The 23,319-nt window shown below is 40.3% G+C and overlaps 1 protein-coding gene across 1 annotated transcript; it reads left to right on the top strand.

Annotated features, from left to right (window-relative positions):
* The first annotated feature begins 3,625 nt into the window (after positions 1-3,625).
* LOC149290197 (glycolipid transfer protein A) lies at positions 3,626-17,485 on the top strand. The gene is made up of 5 exons (XM_089489662.1): positions 3,626-3,728; positions 14,708-14,766; positions 15,226-15,359; positions 16,480-16,630; positions 17,303-17,485. The coding sequence occupies exons 1-5, from the start codon at positions 3,626-3,628 to the stop codon at positions 17,483-17,485; spliced, it is 630 nt and encodes a 209-aa protein (XP_089345788.1).
* Positions 17,486-23,319: the final 5,834 nt, after the last annotated feature.

The following is a 23,319-nucleotide window of genomic DNA, read 5'->3' as shown; positions in this document are numbered from 1 at the left end:
GAGGCAGATCATTGTGTTCTCAGGTGCTTTGCAGGGCGCACACGTTTCCCCTTTTAGTGACCAGCAAAGGTGCTGCCCTGCAGTATGTAGGATGTATCAACTTGTTCCATTGATTAAATAATTGATCCGCACATAGTGAGGAATCATGTGATCTGTGTCAATGTGTCATGGACAATGCAACAATCCGCAATCTGAAAGGGGGCAGCTAAACGTGTCCCATTTCTTCACTAACTTTGTTCCAAATGGCGACAGTTCTTAGAGATCCTCCCCATCTATAATGGCGACAGAGATCCTTAGAGGTCTTAGAGATCCTGCCCATCTATAATAATGCCAGTTAACTTACTTAGTAGAGCGTGGCCTACAAACATGTTCTTTTCTGTTTTACCTGCAATCGCACATAGAGACACCAATCCCACTGGAGACACATCCACCCTGGGCCTTTTGGACACCATGGTCAGGGGCCCAGCCTGAGGGAAACTCACTGAACCTGCAGTAGATTTTCCCTAAATTAATGAGAAAATATACACATTTCTGGTGCTCACATAAGGATGATGTCACAAATTTGCAGCTCCTTATATTATAGCTCAAAGATCAGGTAATAGAGCTCCAGTGACACGCCGCTACTAAAGAAAAACATTAAAGACTGCGCCGTTGTGACATGTGAAGTGGTCACCAATACAATCTTCACTCTTCTTTCTAAATACCTCTCTCTCTTCTCTGTTGACTTAAGCCTTGCTTCGCCTTTTATTACCTCCTCCATTTCTATGTGAAGTCCTTACAATTTTAAAACCAATGGTTTTACAAGCTATAGCAGAGCTGGAAGGAGGTTAGAATGTTCTACGTTCTTTTAAAAAAGAGACTGTTTTACTTAAGATACTTTGGGGGAATTATGGTTGATGTATAGCTAGGAGGAAAGAAGAGAAAGATGAGATGCGATAGAAACATTTAAATGTTTATAGGACTTTAACAAAATACCAGAAGGAAAGTGCAGACAGTAGTTCATAGAATAAAACTAGAGGTTTAAACATAATGTAAGGATGTTATACAGGACTGTGAGAGTGGTAGATAAATGGAACAGCCTCCCATCAGGAGTGGTGGAGGCTAATACAGTAAGGAAATGTAAACATGCAAACAGCTATCCTGAATCTAAGACAAAGCCAAAGACTGAATAAGATCCGACAATGACATCAGGGAAGGTTCCTATGTTTGTTGCAAATCAGTCCATCTTAAGAGGGATCTCATCAAGCACCCTCTCCAATCCTACCTTTAACACACTTAGAGAGTGGGTTGGAAGTTTATTACATTTGTCCTTAGAGGAAAATCTTTTTTTTTTTAAAAAGCATATATTACTATATATCTAATAATTCAACAGATAGCTGCATTTGGTTTATTTAAGCCAATCCAAAATAGTAATCGGTTGTGTTTTTCAGTGGGGAGACATAAAAGTAGGTGTCAATATAACATTTTAGACATCCTGTAATTATCCTGAGTAACATCCTGCTTTCCTTGAACTATATCATAATCTAAAGAGAACTGAGATCATTCAATATTATATGCAGGTATAAGGGGGAATGGGTTCCACCAATGAGCTGCTGTGATCATGAACTTTATTATGTGGGCTGGGTGAGCATGCTGCTCATCATTCAACGTGTTAACATAATCTTCTGCTTCCTTTTGTAAACTGTGTATGTTTAGATAATTGTTTAGAAAACATTGGATGGTGTTCTAGCTCACAGGTGAATCATTTCCTGTCTAACTACATTCATTTTAATTTGATTTTCCATTTAGCAACTAGCGCCACCGCATTCCATCCTACATCAGGAACGCTAATTCCTTTACTCTTCATTCCTTCATGCATCATCAACAGTCTCAGCCAGTCTACAACAGCCATCACTATTAGGGTCAAATTTAAAATCCTAACTCTAATTTGCAAAGTGGTCACCAATACAATCTTCACTCTTCTTTCTAAATACCTCTCTCTCTTCTCTGTTGACTTACCCTTGCTTCGCCTTTTATTACCTCCTCCATTTCTATGTTTAAGGTTTTAAAAACCTTGTGGAATGCTCCTTTAGACTCACCTCTATCTACTTCATGTTTGTTTACCCTAAATGCACAAATCAATTCACTCGTCAGGTCTCCTGTTTGTTTATGGGATTTTCTTACTCCAGTCCACCTGTAGGTAGCCATATTGTCCCCGATAGTTAGGTTAAGTTAAGAAAAGCGAAAATGTTTCATTCCAGAAGCCACATTAAGTTGAGTTTTTGTTACGTCCACGTTGATAATTACATTTTTGTAAGAACAGTGATATATATAATGTAGAGGACTGTAACATGTAGGATTTGGTAAGTGATAGATCCGCTTTAAAGTCAAGTGGTCAGATAACCAATATTACATCTGCAAAAATATCTATATAATTCACCTGTCCCACAACCATCACCAGTGGAGTAACAACAGTGGGGCCAAGCGACCTCTGCATCCATTTGTCTCTGGTGCTCTCACACTGTGCAAGCAGCCTCGATTCTACCACAGGGTCACGGAACGTATAATGTAACTATAATGTGTGAGTGTTAATATGAATGTGTATGTGTATGAGCATATATGTGTAAGTGGTGTGAGAGGGAGTGTGTGTTAGCATGAGTGGGAAAAGCTGGTCACAAAGATGGCAAAGGCAGACTGTCTAGGAGCACTGATAAGCTGGGACAGAGATGGCAAGCAGGCTGTTTGGGGTCTAAGATGGCACTGATAAGCTGTTTGGGGGCAAAGGTGGCAGTGGTGAACAAGTTGCTTGGTGAAGTGGGGTCCTGTGGTTTCTAGTTATGCACCTAACAATCACTTTGCTCTTAACATTTTGTACTCTCCTCAATACACGTTTGGGTTTATTCACCTTCTTCTTGCAGCAGAAGCGCAATGGGGTTGAAATCCAGCAGTTGAAACATAGCTCTCCTGTAGGGAATAAAGCCACTCTTCCTTGTATCCACAAGACTCCTTGTCATCCTATTAATGCGATTGATTGCGTCATCCTGTAACAGAATGTAGAAGTTGTACAATATACATCACAGCCGGTCTTTGTACTAACTGCTCATTTTAAGTCAGGGATCCGTGATCTTGATAACGAGTCTACTGAGAGTACAAAGTAAACTGCTGAGCCACCATGATATGTGCTGATAACGGGCAGCCTCGCTAAACGTTTCATCATCACCATAAACTCTCCCGTCTTCATCCATACATTATTAACGCAGTCAGCGGCAGAGTTTAACCCTGTAAGCTCCGAGGCATTCCGCATCAGATTACTTGGGAGTAAACGGAACGCTGTCACTCACAGAGTTAATACTGTTTATAAAGAACCTGATTGGACGACACGGCCTCCTCTGCTTTTTTTTGGGATTAGTCAAGAGATCCCATTACTTCTATATCGTAACCAAGTGGTTTGACGTCACCGTCCAGGCGTTTCGCTATTGGCCAGTGCCGCAGCTTCTAATTGGTTGGTTGCTCCGAGCAGCTCCTTCCCCCTCTGTCAGGTACATGGTGCAAAGGGCGAGTTGGAGAAAGTTCCGCAGTGAGTGGAGTCGGGCAGCGGCCGAGGGTTGTGCAGCAGACCGCGGAAAGTGTTATACCTGTATCCAGCATGGCCCTCCTTCTCCAGCACCAGTTCAAGCCGCTGCCCGCTGACAAGCAAGTCGACACACGCAACTTTTTGGATTCGGTTTCCCACCTGCCCGCTTTCTTTGGTGAGTTAATGGGGGTTTTATGTGATGAAGAAGCGACTCTGAGGCTTTCTCCGTGTACTGTTCGGTGTCCCGGTAACTTTATAATGTTTTCGTTAGTTACGTGAATTGTATCCACGTGAAACTTAACACAACCGGGCGTTTGTCTGTACATGTCTACCCCACACCGCATTCACTTTACATTCACAGCCGGTACTCTCCTGTTTAGAAAGGCTGAGCTGGTTCAGTGTTCAAGAAGACCTTTTATGAAATCTTACTCATTTCCCTATACATTGTACAGGGCCAGTGAAGCGCTAACTGCAGCAGAAACTCACTTGGGTTGGATCTTCGTAATGTAGAGCGAAGAAGTCAAATCGCAACTCTTCGTTTAGTGAATAAACCCCAGTTTATCTCCCCAATTGGCCTTGTGTTTATTTCTTATATAAGAACAATGGCTTCTTCTTTGCTGCCAATGCATTGCCTCGCTTCTGTATGATACACTGTTCGCTTTGACAGTGGGGGCAGATATCCAGCACAGCAATGTACTCTGTGTGCCTCGTTAGCACAGATTAAACGTGGGGCAGGGAAATAAAAGCGGCGTTAACATTGCTGTCAATGTCTCCGCTGCAGGGCAATTCGGCCAACTGTTTTATACTGTAAGAACCTTACTCTCAGAAAGCTAAACATGTCTAGTTATTATCTTTTATTTATATGGTGCCAACAGTTTACGCAGCGCTTAATACAATACATATATTCAAGGGTTATGACAAGACAAGAATTGACAGACTAAGACAAACCGATACATTAGGTGGAGAGAGCCCTGCTTGCAAGCTAGCTGAACTCAAAGAACGTGTGTATGTTGTATTTATGTGTGTATTTGTCATGCGAGGTGGCTAAGAGCCGTTATAGCCCTAAATCGGGCGTATCATAATAATTCATGATGTTTGTGTGAATGGATCTTTTGGACGTGTGGATCAAAGGCGAGTTGGATCCTAAACCCATCTTTTAAAGGAGAATATGTTGTGAACGCTAAGTGTCCTCAGTGTGTGGGGTTCGTGGCAGGCTGGTACAGAGTGATGTACAGGCACAGTGACGCAATCATGTTACCAGATTCCTGGGAATGACTGAAGCAAGCAATTACCTTCATTAACGTGAATTTCTAACGGGGGAACTGTAATAATTGCAGGTTCAATGGGTGTGTGATTATTGTACGTCTGAGTTTCATCCTAAAGGTATGTGCTGACCTCGCAAACCTAAATTAGGTGTTGGGTATGTAATTATAAGGTGGGATGACATAATGTAACATTAATTGAGTGTGGCCACTCGCACAGTTTGGCGAGGTGTGATGGTGAGTATGTTTTGGTGTGACTGTATGTGTAAGTGTGATTACTTACTAACATGGGGGCTTTACTCCTGGGTGAGAAGGTGCCAGCCCTCTCCTGCACAGCTGATCGCTCTCCCATTGATTCCCTTAGTGTTTGGTCCTGTCATTGCACCAAGGCACCCCTCCTTTAATGCTTTGGGTGGGATTGGAGCCATGTTTGTAACATTCTTGCAATTATGACACTGGTTTTAGGCCCTGATGATGATGTATCCCATATCGTTCAGGCACTTCTGACTCTGGCATTGTCCGGCCTACTGTTATTTACTAGAATTTTATTCACTGACTATGCATCCCATTTCTGGAATGACGTATATACAAAATTAGACCTTGATTCTTCTGTTGTAGTAATAGTCAACAATTTAATATAATTGAAATGAATAAAAATATAAGTAGTCATTAAAGCGATTACTAAGAATGAGGAAGTATGTCACGCGGTGGAAATACATGAAAGCATCCATCATCAAACAAGTGTGCTTTACATGATGGTGTCCGTAGAAAAAGACAATGTTCTATGTATTATGCTTTTTATGTCTCCATTCTTCTACAAGATTGCATTTGCGGATACATTTTCTCTTTGTAAAAGAAAGGGTATTATATGCTCTAGAACAGCAGGTACAGAGAATCTAACGGCGTGCTCCAGCTAAATTGGATAGGCTGTTGGCTTGTCAGTCTGTATCAATGGAATATTTAGATGAATTAGACTGATTGAATATATTGAATAATTTATTTTGGGGACAAATGGAGATAATGAGTTTCATTTTTCAGCCCAATGTGCACATAAAGGACCTACTAAATGGTGTAAATGCTGTCTAAAGTCCTTGTATATTAAGCTACCCTGGGTGATATTTTGGGGAGTGCAAGTAATTGTGTAAAAGAGTGTGGGTATGTGTAGATATTTTTTATAATCACTTGTCTCCTGTAAGCATAATAATGAGATATGTTGCCTTTATTTCAGTTCAAAGTGCGGTTTATTCTCACACATTCTGTATCACTATTTTCAATTTGTTTTTAATATTTATTAAAAATAAATTGACTTGTAAATCTTTAAGAATAACCTGCTTTATATCCAATGCAACAATAAACTTGAAAAGCAAATAGGTTTGCAGGGAAACTCCCAACAAATCTGCTTGCTCCCGCTAATTTATTGTACTGAACTTGATGTCGTGGCCATCATAAATTGGACATCGGTAGAGTTTTTCAAAGTAGAGCAACAGATTTTGTGAAGTTTCATGTAAAATCGCTGTACACGGACTCGAGTATCTAAGATGTCACCGTGGCAAAATAACTAAGCGTGCCGATTTGTAGGTTTGCATCACTTATATATGTGATTCTGCAAGAATCTTACAAATTCTATGAGCATGAGTGGTCTACATGGGAACAATTCCACCTAGGTTGGTTCCAATTCTTCAGGCACCTTGGCCAAACAAGCTAGCCTATTCCGTGAAGCTTTATTCCGCCCTGCTTTAGTAGCAATCCAGCTTGCATCATGTGTAAGCGGAAGCAAACCCAGAGCTCTGGGCGCTCGAGTGCAAGTGTAAGCTAAAAAGATAGGGGGCCAATATAGAGTGGTCGGGACCACTTTGCCGAACTTGTCCCCTAGGCCAAAAGGTCCCAGTCCCCACCTGTCCTATACTGCACTGGAATTATTTTGCTGTCATAATAGAGCACAAATGCTTTGGTTACTGGAATTCAATGGGTACATTAATATTTCATAAGGTACAAATAAGTAAAACCATTGCTTTTAAGGGTGATTGTCTTTCTTGGTAATATTGAGTTACACAGATGAAGGAGTGATAGGCCCAGCTAGCCTTGGCGTTGAACTTGGAGACGAGTCTTCGCAATCAGTCTCCACGCTCAAGCCAATATGTATTCAAATTGGGAAAACGCCCAATGTAGCGCATGATTCATCAATGATGTGCTTTCTATACGGCCAGTTCTTACAAGGAGGTGAAAGGGTGAATATTCAGGCAACCAAGGAAGAATTTCATTAAATGGCACAGAGCTTGATACTATAGCAAGTCACTTATCATAGCTATTTTTTGTGAATACTCATGTTGATATAAAAATAACCGCTTGAATGGTAGGGGTAGTGCCTTTTCTAAACAAGCATAAAAAAAGAACGTTATATAAAGAGTTTTGACTAGACTTCCATCTGTAATGTGTTGTGATGAGAGTGTCAGCTGGACCTGGATGAACAAGTGGAACGAGTCTCTCTGGTCTGGTCTGGTCTGCTGTAGAGCCTTTGATTAAATGCCACGGTTTGCTTTCAGGGCTACCCACAGTTGCATAGGGTTATTAAATGGCGAAAACACTTCGGGAGCTAAGACTCTGACTCACTGTGATTATTGAATGCTTGGATGTTTATTCACCTATGCACAGTGCATATCGCTATTTCTGCTATTGTCGTCATTTTTGTTTAAAAACAAACAAACCCTGGTGATTTTCTTTTGTGGTGGATGAAAGGGCTGCTATCTTGTCACTGTAGCGCGTTTCTGTTGCTAGAGGCTTGCGCTTTGTTTGCTAAATCGATGCGGGTAAAGTCCAGGAAGTTACTTCGTACTTGGACTCCTCATGGTAGGATCTCAGAAAATTGTTTGAGGATTATATGAAATACAAGGAAATGTGCATGAAATATCTTGGCTACGTATTTTGATGCATGTCAAAAATAACCAAGATAAATCTGAACAAACAGATAAAAATAACGCACGTGGAGTATGGTTTTCATTGCTGATTTGACTTATGGTTTTAACTCGGATGACGCGGTGCACCATTAGGTTGGCTTGTGTGACATAATTTACTTTTCTTTAGGAAGAAAAGTGTAATTTTACTCTAACCCCACATCTTTTTATTTTATTTTGTTTGGAAAAATATTTCATAAGGTACATCAACAATGTGGTTTCACCTTATTTGTTCCTTTTTTCCATGTACTTGGATTTCTTTTTTACTAGCATCGGGTGCTATTCCAGCTAGGGTTCATCATAAATGTGCAATAAGTTGCTGCATCATGTAAAAGCTTATTTTACTTTGTCATTTTAGTTTTCTCCTTAACCCCTTAATGATCAATGACGTGCCTGGAACATCATGGACTTAAACCGTGGACTTGTCGTCTTCGCTCTAACAGTGATGCTGCGATGCCTCCATATTGAGCATTTAGCAACACCAAAAAAGATGCAGGGGCCCCGTGTGACTGCTCTCAGGATCACATGATGGTTTGCATCATGAGACAAGATATGAAATCTTAATTACAAAAAGATATCCAAACATTACATATTGGTACCACTTTTATATCCTAAATAAAGAGATTAGCAGCACAAACTGTACAACTGTGTTTAGTTGCAGTCAAAACGTGCCCTTGGCACAGCATATTAATACCAGCCCTCCAGCCCCCCACCCATCAATTCGCACGTTGTGTACATTATTAGAATGATTACAGAAATGTGCTGAAACAAGAACACTACTCGCAGCACTCGGATATGCACGCCTACAGCACACAATCGCTCGCCCCAGTCAGACATGCACTTACACAAAAACTGGCCACACACAATGTTTAACACCCACCCACACACACACAACTTGTATAAGCACAATCTGCAGCAGACAGGCACTCATATTGTTCAGACGGGGCCAAATCGAAATGACTAGAAACCCCAACCCCACATAGGATATCACCATTATTATACAGCGCACCTTGCATTTATACCCCTACTGTCTTTATGATGCTCAGGTTCTTTATTAAACCCCCCCCCCCCAAAAAAAAATGCCCAGGGCTATTCTGAATTATTGTAAATTAAAAAAATAAATATATATATATATATATATATATATATATATATATATACCGTATTGGCTCGAATATAGGCCGCACTTTTCCCCCCCACTTTAAGTCTTTAAAGTGGGGGTGCGGCCTATATTCGAGGTCTAGCGCCCGGGACATGCAGTTCCGGGCGCCGGGCAGGCAGCCGGGTTAGGATGCAGATCCCCCGCAGCGGTGCAGGGGACCCTTATCCTACTCCCCGATACGCTCAGACGGCCTCCCCTGCCAGCACTTCCCACGGGGGGAGTACCGGCACGGGAGGTTGTCTAAGCGCATCGCGCAGGTGTTCACCGACCGCGGCGATGCGAGCGTAAACAGCCTCTGCTGCCGGCACATCTGCATGATGTGCTTTAACAATCTCCCTTGCTGGGAATTCCCACGGGGGGAGTCCCTGCAAGGGAGATTGTTAAAGCACATCGTGCCGGTGAACGTTTGCGCGATGTACGCTAACAATCTTCCTTGCCGGCACTTCCCACGGCGGAAGTGCCAGCACCGGAAGTTGAGTACGCGTACTGTGTAGCTGTCCCCCGCCGGCCCTGCAAGACCCCAGGGAGTCTGCACCGGTAAGTCTAGGGGGGGGACCTCTTGGGGCAGAGTGGCAGGATATCTCAGGGGGGGGGTAGAGTAGCAGCATATCCCGTGGGGGGGGGCACATCTCGGGGGCAGAGTGCATATCTCAGGGGGGGATAGAGTGGCAACATGTCTGGGAAGGGCAGAGAAGCAGCATATCTCGCGGGGGCAGAGTGGCAGCATATGTGTTTGTTTTTTTTTTTTTTACTAAGACATTTTTTTCTTTAAAAAAGCACCTAACTTTTAGGGTAAGGCCTATATTCGGGTGCGGCCTATATCCGAGCCAACACGGTGTGTGTGTGTGTGTGTGTATGTATGTGTGTATATATATATATATATATATATATATATATATATATATATACACAATCTATCACACACACACAAAGGGAATTACTAACTCTTGGTGAAACTCTATGATATGCAAGAGGTTTGCGTCTATATCGTGTTGCAGCATAAGGTGTCAATTAAATCTGGTGTCTTTTTACACCTAAGCGTAGAAGTAAGTTTGTGAGGCAAGATTAACACTTTCCATGAAAGCTGAGAGCTGTAACCTCTCATTAGTAAATAAAAAATGATGGACATGTTTCGTGATGCAGCCACTTTCTGCTCCTGGGAATTTGGGGTGAGGACAGCCACTTTGCTTTTTGTCAGGGGTACTGAATTTGTACATCCATACTGCATATAGAATAATTATGACTTGATTTAGTGACGATAATCTCTGAAACTAAACCTTAAACTCAGTATTGCCTTATAACATGTACTTACCAGGACTGCCAGAGCCACCTCACCCCTGGTACTCCCTAGATGCCTGCCTAGTGTATGGCCACCTCTGATACAGATTGATAAACATTTGCATTTTTTAGATGAGGACTAATGAACAGGTTTCTAGCAATTTTGTCTTTTTTTTTTTTTTGGTGTGTGTGTGTGGGGGGGGGCGGGTTATAGTATCTTTTGCAGGACAACATGGGGAAACTGGAGTATTGTAACCAGGTGAACCCAACAAGTTCCTTGGCAAGGAAGTGGGCTGGCTAAAATGGATCTATCACTTTTTCCTCCAAATTGTACCATTTTACAGTTCCTTACACAAAATAAATCCATATGATGGCGTTTCCAGGTTGAAATAAGCAATGTATTAAAACTCCACCTTAGGTGTTTGCCAGGGGAACAGCTACCTTCACGTCCTTTTTATTCTGGATGTGTACGATTATTCTTCCTCACAAGCTTGCATGTCTTAAGTTGTTTTTGGGAGCAGCTTTTGTAAGGGTAGAGTGAGGATAATGCTGGGATTTGCTTTATCTTGCTGCAGATCTCGGCTTCCAAGGGTGATCTGGTGAACTAAAAAAGCTATTTTTAACACAGGCCATAGGTAGGTTCAGCAAATAAATTGCTTGCGTGAAAAGCTGTAAGACCCTACTACTTCTACTTTACAAACACTGGCCTGGGAAATAAGTGTATTTCTATTACTTTTATCTCCCTCCTGTGGGTGTTTTATTTTGAGGGGGGGGGGTAAACCCCATCTCATAGAAGGGTCATCTTGCCTAATTTCTCTAAAGTACACAAAACATGGTCTGCACCCATCACTTTAGTTTGCTCTGGTATACATATTTGTAGTTGCTGATTTATCAATACATATATTGTACTCTGGTACAGATAATTTGGCTGTAGTTTCCTGATTAGTTTTTGTAGATGACGTGGTGTGAAAGGTTAATCGATGACAGAATGATTACACCCATCTAGTTCCTCTACTAGACCCAGATTAACTGTCTAAGTAAACGACGGGACAAGGTTACTTGATGCACATGAGCCCCGCTCTGCGGAGGTAACTGATCAGGTAACATAGCCTTTTGTTGCAGACGCCAGGAAAAAAAATAATTAAATAAATTTGATACAGATGGCAACTTCATTCTGACCTGAAGCTGCAGAAATCGTGATTCGATTCATAATTTATTCACTGTGTGGATGCTGAGGGCTGGCTGGGCTTACTTAGTATTTTTCCACTGTTGTGGGACGTCATTTCTTGGTGTCTCGTATACAGGAGCAAAGATGAAGGGTGCTAAAACACCAAGTGTTGGAAACCTAGGATGTGATGGAAGATGAGAACAACATTGCCCACCAAATGTGTTTCCATCCTTGTGCACAATGTAGATCTGGATCAGGAGGATCCCACTGCTTCTCAAGGTTTCAGCACCTAACACTAGTGACTTTCTCCATGACTTCCCCAGCCTCTTTGTGACATTCTTCATGGACAATATACCATAAAATGCTATTTAATAATTACAGGGGCTCTCATCATTGTAGTTCAAAATTTATAGAGAACAGGTAGTATGATTTCCTTGGATACAAATGAGCTGAAGCTCTTCCAATCTAGCCATGAGATTCACATCAGACATGTTACTTTTATAATAGATACTGTATATCCAAAGGGTGTTACAGCCAAGGAAATTAGCATTGGACCATAGGAATAATACTACTCCCTGAGAATGTTTGTCTTGCTAAAGAACAATGGCCTTTATTTCACCTTGATTATTATCTTCAAAGGATCTCCCATGTTGGCTTGGGAGAATACATTCTGCGATGAACACAAAACCAGTGTGCAAGAATAACTCTTATGAGTACATTGTTACTGTGCAAATATAAGATTAGCAGGTGTCTATCTTATTTGTCCTTTATGAAAGCCTTTTTTGTGACATCAATCATGGTTGCCAATCCTTGGAAAGGAACAGTGAAGCTACAACTGTACCTGTGCATGCTTATCTTCTCGATAGTAACTGGCTAATTTTAAGAAATGTAACCTCGTAATATAATCCAGCTGTTGTCTAACACTAAAGGCGTGAACTGTAGCCCAACAGGGATCCTAGTTTAGAGGATCATGTGTATATGTTGCTTTTTATTTTATTAAATAATGCTAGCCCTTCAAAAGGCTTTAATGCACATTTAGTTAAGCAACGCCCTGCCTTGAAGCTCTCTCTTCACTTCATCCAACGGCTGCCTGAACCAGTTAACAATAATCAGCAACTTAACAATAGGGAGAGATAACTTCCTGTTCTCTGGACCTAGATGATTACTCCTCATTGTTAGGTCCTCCTAATAGTATACACTAGGGCAGGGGTGTTCAAGTTTTTTCTGCAGTGGGCCACTTCATCGGAATTGTATACGTGCGAGCGCCGCACTCATTTTTCACTGCGTGAAAATATGGCCTTTAATAAGATATGCAGATTAAAATAAAGTAAATGACACAAAACCTTTACTTTTCCTCTCACTGATTTCTGGGCCTAGAAAGCTTTGTGACTACAAATTCTGGATAAGTTAAAATGAAATAGTTCTATTTATCCTAGGGATGCACCTAAATGAAAATTCTAGACCAAACCCAAAATTCAGGGTTCACTTAGCCAAAACTGAAAATGACCCCCCCCCCACATACTTTTAATAAAAGTAAGTCGCACACCAAAATTGTACAAAAAAATTATAAATTATGATTAACAGCAATCTCAGGCATACCCAGATTCCAGTATGTACTGGTTGGCTGGGCATTGTACCAGTAATTTTTGTCCAATTTTAGTGTGTAACCACACTTTTATTAAAAGTAACACACCACAATTGGACAAAAAAAATTCAACAATATGACTTGGCATGATAGGAGTGTGATTGCTAACAGCAAACACACTCTTTTCATACCCAGGCAACCAGTAAATGCTGGAACCTAGGCATGATGGGACTGTGATTGCTGTTAGGAGTGTGATTGCTAACAGCAATCTGCTATCATGCCAAGTCAGCCAGTACATGCTGGTACAGGGTGGCTGTAAGTGCAGACCCCATACTGCTGGCAGCATCAATACACAAGGGGGGCAGGTAGCCAGGTTTCAGCATGTACTGGCTGACTTAGCATGATAGGAGTGTGACTGCTAACAGCAATCACAATCCCATCATGCCTAGGTTCCAGCACTTACACATCCATGCTATCACACACACACTCATTCATTCATTCACACATTTATTCCCTCACAGGCATACTCATTCAAACACCCTCCCCCACCCCCTTACCTACTACAGCTCTCGATGCCGATCACAGACTTCAGCAGGGGGCGCGGCCTCCTTCGTTCTCCCCACAGAGGAGGCAGGACTGGAGCAGAGAATAGACCCTCCCACAAGTAAGCGGCAGGGCTTGTGATCCTGGCTGCCGATCTCACGCGGGCCGCACCTTGAGGTCACGCGGGCCGCATTTGGCCCGCATGTTGGACGCCCCTGCACTAGGGTCATGCGATTTATTCAGTTTTTTGGAATCAAATACAAATTGTCAAACAAGACTTCTATACATTTCAACCGGCTTATTTGATACTAACGAATCAGTCAGCAGAGTGGAGCCAGAGTTAGATGTGCCGGCAGAAAAACAGAAGTAGTAGCTGAACCGGTTGGTGTGTTTAATACATGAGTTCAGAGGGTCTTTCCCCTGCAGGTTGAATACAGGAACTGCGTTCAACCACGTGAGTCAAATCACAATGGGATTAGTAAAAACAAATTAGAAAATATTTTAAATAATAATAATAATTTGTAACATATAAAAATAATTCCCCACTGATGTCACCATCAGGGGAACCATCCAGTTCCAAATATAAAAAATATTTTAAAAAAAAAAGTCCAAAAAATATGAAATACTGGCATTTGAAAAGTCCATGGGGTGTCTAGTTTTTTAAAAAAATGTATGATTCGAAGGGGTAAATCAAATTGACCGGGTTCAAAGATGTCCCAACATTAAGACATGGGTACAGACTGACCAGATGTTGAAATTCCAAAAAATGCACGCCTCGCAAAGGTGGCCTTTTTTTTTTTAAACGCTTTTAAAATAGCAATATGCTAATTGTACTTGTTGCCCTATGAAACATTGGGTATTTCTATTTAGCAAGTTTTTACATCATGAGAATTTTGATTCAGTCCAAAAATTTGTAAAACTGTAGTATACAGTTTGGGATGCTTTTGATACATTTAATATACATTTTAATTTGTAAGCATAGTTACACAGGATTATTTAGTGTGCGCAACTATAAAGTTGGGTAGTGTTTGGAAAGTGTGACAGATTTGCTTAAGTTTTAGAAAGCATACCTAGTATTGTTTACTGGCTTGTCTCCTACACCCTTGTTGTCCCTATAGTCTATAACCTTTGTAAATGCATGAGTAGGTGTGACAATAATTTCCCTTTTTTTTTTTTTTTTTTTTTTTTTTTTTTTTTTCTTTCAGATTGTCTCGGACCTGCAATATTTTCTCCAATCAAAGCAGACATTACTGGAAATATTGCGGTATTTTAACTATTACTTTTTTTTTTTTTTTTCTAATGTATAACAATAAATTGTAAATGAGAATGGCCTTCTAACCCAAACTTATGTAAAATATTTAAATGCAACATTCACAAAATCAAATCCATTTAGAAATCCCTATACTGCTTAATGGGTAATGCTGGCATCCGCAAAATATTAACCCCTTAATGACAAAGCCCGTACATGTATGGGTTCAAAATGCATTGTTTTCAATGGGTTTTGGGACCGCCCATTGGTTAAGGCAACTCAACCCATTTTTATGTCTCCCTTTTTGCCAGGGGAACACAATTTAGTATCACGATCCGCATCAAATCTACCATTGGTAGAATTGAAAGCAATGAAAACACTAAAATAATGTTACTTTTGCCCATCAAATTAAATGCACGTGTGAAACACTTTTGCTGTGCTGTAATATAGTTCAATTTTTTTTCAAAATGTTAGAAAATCCGCACTGTTTATGAATCAAACCCTACCAAGTTCAGAACATTGCAACAGATTTTGGAAGGTGAAAAGGAGCTGCACGGACCACAATGGCCAAAAGTTGGGGCAACGCTGGCACTTATGTGGCTAAAAAGGTGAGAGGGCTGCATGAGTGAAATCTTCCTTTTTGTGTGTGTGTCTTTTTGAAAAGGGCACAGCAGAAATACACACAAAACATGATTTATAATTGTATGTATGTATATGTGTGTGTGTGTATACACACACACTATAATGTTGCTTAAGCATGTTTTCCGGATGCCAGACATATTCTCTTCCCTGGCTTCCCTTTGATATGTAATGCTAGTGTGCTGTATGCGTGAAAGTGGGATCACCGTGGGTGATAATGCCACAGTGAATGACATGGGTCTTTTGACAGCAGGTACAACTGAGCAAGGGGTACACCAGGGGATTTGCCAGGCCCTCGTTATCATTAAAGTTGAGATGCCTCTGCATATAATACTCATTTTACCTCTTAAAAGCTTTGGTTCTATGTTAACCATATGTATTTTACATGAGTGTGCTTTATATCTGGGAATTTACATCATACATGCATATGTATGATGATGGTGAGTGCACAGCCTATGATGTGGACATACCTTATTTGTATTAAGTCTGTATGTGATCTCTGGGGTACTAAAGTTCAGGGCCGGCCTTAGGGGTGTGCGGCTGCCATAGGGGTGTGCGGGGTTTTTTTTTTTGGTTTTTTTTTCTTTATTTAACATCCTCCATGTTAAAGTTTTTCTTAAAATGTATTTAACACGGAGGATGTTAAATAAAGTTAAAACAAAAAAAACCCAACCCATTGTTTTAATTTGTCGCGGGCAGGGGTGCCGAGCGGTCGCTTGTGAAGTTTTCAGCAACCGCTCGCGCCCCTCACTCTGTGACTCTGTCACGGTGCCGGCATTTCATGCTGAGCACCGGAATTATTCTGCTCCCACCACAGGACTCCGGCAACAAGGTAAGCAAGGATAGGGAGAGGGGGGTAGATAATGGGGCGGGGGGAATTTTTTTTTTTTTTTGGAGGGGTGGGGGGCGCCAGAGGAGTAGGCCGCACAGAGCGCCAGAACACTTAAGACCGGCTCTGCTAAAATTGGTTCTTACAAGTGGGAACGCCCTCACCGAGTATAGTTTAGTAACACCTAAATCCATGTTTTTGTCTGATCTGGAATAAAAATTGTATGAAACTATTTATTTTAATTTCTTTCATTTGCCCAGAGGCTTAAAGTTCATCCAGGTACTATTACAGAGCATCTCTGATGGGGAGAGAGATGAACAGAACCCAAATCACATAAAGGTCAATGTGACAAAGGCCTATGAAATTGCACTAAAGAAGTACCATGGTTGGATTGTGCAAAAGCTATTTCAGGTAAAGATCTCACCGGTGTGCATGTTTTTGGGTTGGGTTTCCCAGTGTCCGGCTTTTGACTGGTTTGGTAAATGCTGGCTGGACACACACTGATCTTGTGGATTCTTGTATAGGGTGCTTTTACGTTAAAAACATTATATGGAAAAGCTTGTCAACCTATATAAAATGACAATAACAGTTATTGCAGAAATAAAAATGTATAATATATAGTAGACTTGGGCGCCGGCCAACTCTTCGTATTCGTCTTCGTGGGGGAAAAAAAATCTTTGTATTTGGCGAATATTCGCCCGTTCCTGTCTTCTGTTCGGGAGAATATTCGTGTCCGTTCTTCATGTTCATTTCTTTAGGGGTCTATTTAATCAAATCTAAACTGCAACTTACATTTATACATGGAAACAATTCTGTAAAAAAAGAAAACAAGTCCCATTTTATTAAACTTATTGGGTTGCTTGGAATTCAATGACCCTTTATCAGAAATCTGTTTGATTCATGTAGCATCTAGAAAATTCCAACCTTTTGATTTTAAAGGTTACATGGAGTAGAGTATTCAGTGCTCTTAGGAGTGGTTTATTTTTCATTCCTGTGTGGTACATAGTGATGTATTTCCTCTTCCTGTATACACAAATCAATGATGTAACAAGTTGTAATATATTTTGTTCTGTTCTTGCACAGGCTGCTCTGATTGCTGCCCCATACAAAGATGATTTCCTTAAAGCTCTTTCCAAAGGACAGAATGTGAAGGAAGAGGAGTGCATAGAAAAAATTCGCCAGTTCCTTGTGAATTTCTCATCCACAATTGATGCAATCTACATAATGTACAATAAGACGAATGCAGAGCTTGATTACAAAGTCTAGCTACTCACGCAAAGACTCCTAACCAATTACTGCTTCTGACTACTACTCAGGACTTGACCTCTTTTTTAATGACTGTTTCCAGGAACTGTTCACTTTAAGCTTAAAGAATACAAAAAGTTGGAGAATGATTAATGTGTTCAGGCTAGTGTCCCCGTAATTGCTAAGAGCACCTTTTTGCTACTGGGGCTCTTGTACTATAGGGTGGGGTTCCTACTTCTCCGTCTGGTATGGAGGCAGACACCTGCTCTGGGGTCTTGCATTCACAATAGTGTCCTGCCTCCTCTCCAGATTCTGTTTTATTTTCCTAAGAACACAGGAGTAAGTGTAATGGCTATTGGTGTGTTTATGGGTCACTGCCCTAGGCCTGACCAACTGCCCTTCAAGACCTATCTCCAGAACGGTCTGTTCCTTGCCACACATGCTTTATGCTGAGCACTGTGGAACATTATTTAATATGCAGAGCTCTGCCTCAGAAAGAAGCATAACGTAAGGAATACAATGGAGGTCTGTGCCTTGCTGGTAACAAGGGAGGTCTTTGATCTCCCCAACTGGTCCATTTAGCGGCTACCACCCTCATGGACCTATTGTTCTATGCCTAGACAACCAAAGTACACCACTGAACGCAAGTGTAGTTTCCGCAATATATGTAATTCTAGATCTTTACATGATGAGGAAATTGTTGTGCTACATGTCTGTCTTGTTCTGGTGATTTATACGTGCAGAAGAAAACGTGTTACTGGTTATTGAAAATACCCTTTCTCTGAATGCATGCATTTTATCGGGACACCAACTGTTTTTATAAGCTATACTAGCTCTTTTTTCACCAATATTCCTTTTTAGATTATGCTTAAAATGTTCACACTAGTATTTTTCTATCGTATTCTACCTGCTAATAGGTTTTGAATTCTTACTCTATGCTGCTATTACTTTTGTCTTTTTTTCTTCTTCTTCTTCAAAACACTACCCCAAAAATTGTGGATTAAAGCGGACATGTCACGTTTTCATCAACCCAATGCAATAAAAAAAAAAAGCACACAATATAAATATATATATATATATATATATTCCCCCCTGATGAGAAGAAGCTCTGAAAATAGTTCTGTGACCCCCCCCATAATAGGTGAACATAATAATGATGTACTGTTAAATACCTTTTGATGATGCAATATTTATCCAAGACCGTACATCATATAAGAAATAATCTACTTAACTACCCTTTTAATAATACCCTTTTATTATTACTTGGCAGCCTTAGAGTTAAAGGCGACCCCGAGCGAACCATTGGTCATCCTGAGCATTTGAAGGGTAGTCAAGAGGCAGGTGTAGGTAAAAATGTTCTAAACAGAAGAGTCTGGTAAGCAATGAGCAAATTGCTTCTTAAACATTTTTAACTACTGGTCTGTTTGAAAAGTACAAGTTTTCTTTTCCAAATGACCGGTTCACTACTATCGACGTCTTTGTTATAATTTAATGATAATAAGCCTGTTAAGTTTTTAGGTAATATTTTTGACCGTTTATCAGCACTGAACAGATGGCGTATAATTGCTGTGACTTGACCAAACAGCTTGTTTTTAAGGAAGTGTGTGTTTATTTAAATGGTGTATTAAATTACTATTTCACTCAATGGGTCTGCATTTTGTTGTTTGAAAGACAAGCCTTTTGCTTCTGATTTAATTTGTTTTAATCTTATAGCAATATTTAGATTTAATGCATTTATAAAAGGTTGGTGTATATAGTTTCTGGTTTACATGGGAAGATAATATATACTTATAGCATTGCATGTAACAGCAGATAGGAAGCTAGAATTGTCCCTTTTCATCTGTTCGTCGCTATCTGGTATTCCAGTGGCTTCTGTCTCCTCTCATGGATTTAATGGATCAACTCATTTTTCTATAAAAGCACTCAGAACATTTACAGTTTGCTCTGTTACACTTTTATAGTACGTACAGGGAAATTTCAAAAGGGGAACAGGGAATGGGTATATTTATATCTAATGTAATTTCTGAGGGACAAGAGGATGGAGCCATCAGAACCTCATACCGTCACTATTTACAAGTGCTCCCACATAGCCACTCCCTGTTGAGCCCAAAGCAACACCTGATTGGTTGGGGACTCGCACGCCCATTTCAGGTTACCGACCAGACCTGCAATGAGTGCCGCCTCAGCTACATATACAGCCCCTGGAGTCAGTTTTTTGGGGGGGTTTTTTGCCTCCAGAAGTGGCACATATTGGCTGACCAGTCACCCACCACAGCCACCAGCAAACAAGCCTGGTCCATCCATACATGCTGCTAGAGATGCTTGCCCAGGGTTCAACCAATATTAAAGATGGCCCTGCATTGCTTGATGTGGTCTGATTTTTGTTAAGCATCGGCTAAAACTTTAAACTCCATTTACTAAAGGCCCCTAAAATACAGTTTAGATATTAAAACCCTTTCTGTGTACATCTGTCTAAAGGCAGAGTTGAATAGCGTAACTTCAAAACAATTGTGCTATTCAGGCAATGGAGGTTAACAGAGAAACAAGCTCGGGGGAAAAAGTGTTGGTTAAATAACCATAGCCTTCACATATGTCTCATTGAATTGGCCCGATGTCTCTTCTTCAGTCTTATTCCTTCTAGTATTTCTCCTGCTCATAAGCTTAACACGTTTTACAGCGTGTTTTTTTTAAATTATATTATGTGGCAATATAGTTTGGGTTTTTTTTTTTACTCGGGAGGATGTGCTCCAAGTAGGTTCAGCGGCACCGCATTGCCACAGATTAAAAGTCTATATCTGGGACAGTGCTCAACACTCCAGATGGCTTGGATTTAATGTTCATAATAATCCCATATTGCACAACGTGATTTACACGCCAATGCTCACAATAGGTTTTATTGTGTCAGGAAATATAATTTCCTGTCTATTATGAATCTTTTTTTTTTAAACTTACTAGCAAACTTAAAGAACCACAAATACTGGCTTTAGTGATTTCATAATGTTTAATTTAGAGAGGCGGCAAGATGGAAAGCCTGGTTGACATTATTGGCCCACAATATAAGATTCAACTAAAGTTTACAGATTTACACTTTGGATTCCATGTAATTCATAGCAATGTTAACCAATTTCACATTTTCACTCGATATGAAGCCAGCATTGGCCTTAATTCCGGGTGGTATTATTGCCAAATCAGCCTGAAGAGCTAGTTATTAACCAGACCCACTAATAAGAAAAACAGGCAGCTGTCTAGGATGCTGAACTAGTGCAACAATGTGGTTCTCTCCTATGTTAGCGAAGGCGGTGCCGGAGAATCGGTCTCCTTGGGCTCTAGGAAATGTAGGGCCAGTACTGCTCAGACCAAGTACAGTTCTGACATGGTCACATTCAAATATCGGGGTGTCATACTACATTTGATAAACCCAAAAAGTGCCGTACTCAAATCTGCTTTTAATGGTTAAGCTCAGAACTAAAGTGTGTGTGATCTTCATTCTTCCAGGCCATTGCTAAGTTACAATGTCTATGTATCTATCTTCTATTGTAATAGTAATAATTAAATACTTTATCCGTTTGAGGATTTCAAGTGACCCAACAATAACTGTCCTAATACTTTTTTGGTTTCTCTGCCTATTGTATCATTCATAGGCTTTTATTATTTAAGCGATTTTTAGCAGTTTTCCTTGAATAGAGTTCACCTCGCTTTGCAGGCATGGCTTTAATCTTCTTCCTACTGATCTCAAAATACCGATCAGAAAGGTTAAGGACATCTGTAAACATTCTAAAGTTCTGTAACCTGACAGCTGTTCTAACAGAATCTCCACGGAGTCTCACCGAAACCAACACCCAGCAGGAGGCTGGAGACCTCCATGAGAGTCAAAGAATCAACTCCTCAACATATTTTTTTTAATTATTTAAATTATTTATTATCAATATTCCACCACATTGACAGGTAGCAGTAGGGTTACAATCAATAACAAATAATGATCTATCGCGGAGTTCAATTCTTGATTGGCTCCCGTGGAGGTCTCCAGCTTCCTGCTGTGTGTTGGTTTCGGTGAGACTCTGTGGGTATTCCGGGGAGTGGAACGCTACATTTCTGGTTTTCAGTGTTTCCTGTAGCCAGCTTAGATACATATTACCACTCCGCCAGTTATCAATTCGCAACAATGGAGGGATTGTGGCTTCACATTGCATTGTTTATATCTTGATCTGGCGTCCTTTGGGCACATGGTGCATGTATAGGGTACACACTCCTATTTTAAAGTAATTGGATCCCAACTGATACGCAATTAACCTAAAATAAACAATCCGCTCTATTAGACACAGGCATTCCTAACATTAGAACAGTATTACATTTGCTATGTTGATTGCTTGTGAATCCCTAAAATCCAGAGGAAGGCTGCCAGTAACAGGCCCAACCGTGCCCCCATCCTTGTCTTTAATAACTGGAATGGACACAAAAAATACAACAGGCTTTTTTTCTCTCCAGTGGCAGGTAGAATACATGTTAACATCTTCAAATGATAAACCAATAAATTATTTCACAACTTCTGTCATTTTGCAAACAAGTTTAAAGCTCATCTTTCCACACATTTGTTGCTACACAATATAGAAATACCCAATAAAACAGATAAAACACTTCCTGCTTTTACAAAGAAGAGTTTCCCTTAAAGTTGTTCAAAAGTCTAACTAGCTATGGACAGAGAGTTTGGTTTTATAAAACTATTCACCTTTACAGATGCTTTTTAAATATATAAATTCCCTTAAACTACATTTGAGATGTACGGAAATTAGAATTATTTCCTCCCTTCTGCCCTCTGACATCATACTGCAGTAATTATGCATCATCTTTTACGGAGTGGAACTAGAAACAGCATCGCAATCACCAGTTTTTTTCTGGATGCAATATTCCATCACATACCAGTAGCACAAGAAGTACAAAACTTGGAAAGCAATCTCATCTCCAGGAATTAAGCAATGACTTATACGTCGTCCAAGCAGTTATGCAAACATGACTCAGGGGTTTGAAATACTTGCAATCCTATTCCACCTCCTTTGTGGGAAGCGGTTCAGACAGCCTTTATAAAGATTGGATGAAAGGAGGCGTTTTTGCAACAGAAGGTTAAGGAATATGGTATTTTGCTTGTTAACAACAATGCCTTGTCTTTGTCTGTAGCTTTGCTATGTTCAGAGCTACTATTATATATTATAGATATAATTTCAGCATATCTAAGGATAAAACAGGGTCTGACAAATTTGTGTAAGCGTTAGAAGCCAGACTCATTTTTTTGAAGAGTCAGGAACAGACACACCCACTGAGATTAATATAAAATGGCCAAAAAATCTTTTCCTGGCATATGTCAGTCATTTTTAACCAATATTCCTAAAATAATAATACTAATTGACAAACAAAGCATGTCCATCATTTCTGCCTATGCATAAAGTATCCACTTATTTAGTAGGTATCTGTTCTGTCATCTCTGGTGTTTGGAGCTGATTAACTTAGAAAACCTTTGTAAAACGGTTTGGAGAGGAGAGAAGGGCTGCCGGCAATCTCAGCTTCCACGTAAAGAACTTTTAGCTAACTAAATATCTCAAAAACAATAACACTGACTGACAACAAAAAAATGCCAGCGTGTAGGCAGTTTTAGTGAATTAATTTTCTTATGCTAGAAGCTTTGACGTGACTCTCAGGTATCTTAATCTTTTTACCTTAAACCATACGTATTGTCTCGGCCACAATGATCCACACACCCTTTATAAAATTAATTGTTATGTCTTTTAAAAGTCAATTACCATCATTGTGCTACGTGTATTGTCTTGTATTTATTACCATTACACCCCCAATCACTTTACATA

Source organism: Sceloporus occidentalis, unplaced genomic scaffold (assembly GCF_023333645.1).
Source record: "Sceloporus occidentalis isolate IW3139 unplaced genomic scaffold, rSceOcc1.0.p SCAF_40, whole genome shotgun sequence".
Classification (NCBI taxonomy): Eukaryota; Metazoa; Chordata; class Lepidosauria; order Squamata; family Phrynosomatidae; genus Sceloporus; species Sceloporus occidentalis.
This window is presented reverse-complemented; position numbering and strand designations above follow the sequence as displayed.

Coding starts and splice junctions, on each gene's coding strand:
- LOC149290197 (XM_089489662.1), top strand. CDS start 3,626: ATGGCCCTCCTTCTCCAGCACCAGTTCAAGCCGCTGCCCGCTGACAAG. Junction 3,729..14,707: donor CCACCTGCCCGCTTTCTTTG/GTGAGTTAATGG, acceptor TTTTTCTTTCAG/ATTGTCTCGGACCTGCAATA. Junction 15,360..16,479: donor GCACTTATGTGGCTAAAAAG/GTGAGAGGGCTG, acceptor TCATTTGCCCAG/AGGCTTAAAGTTCATCCAGG.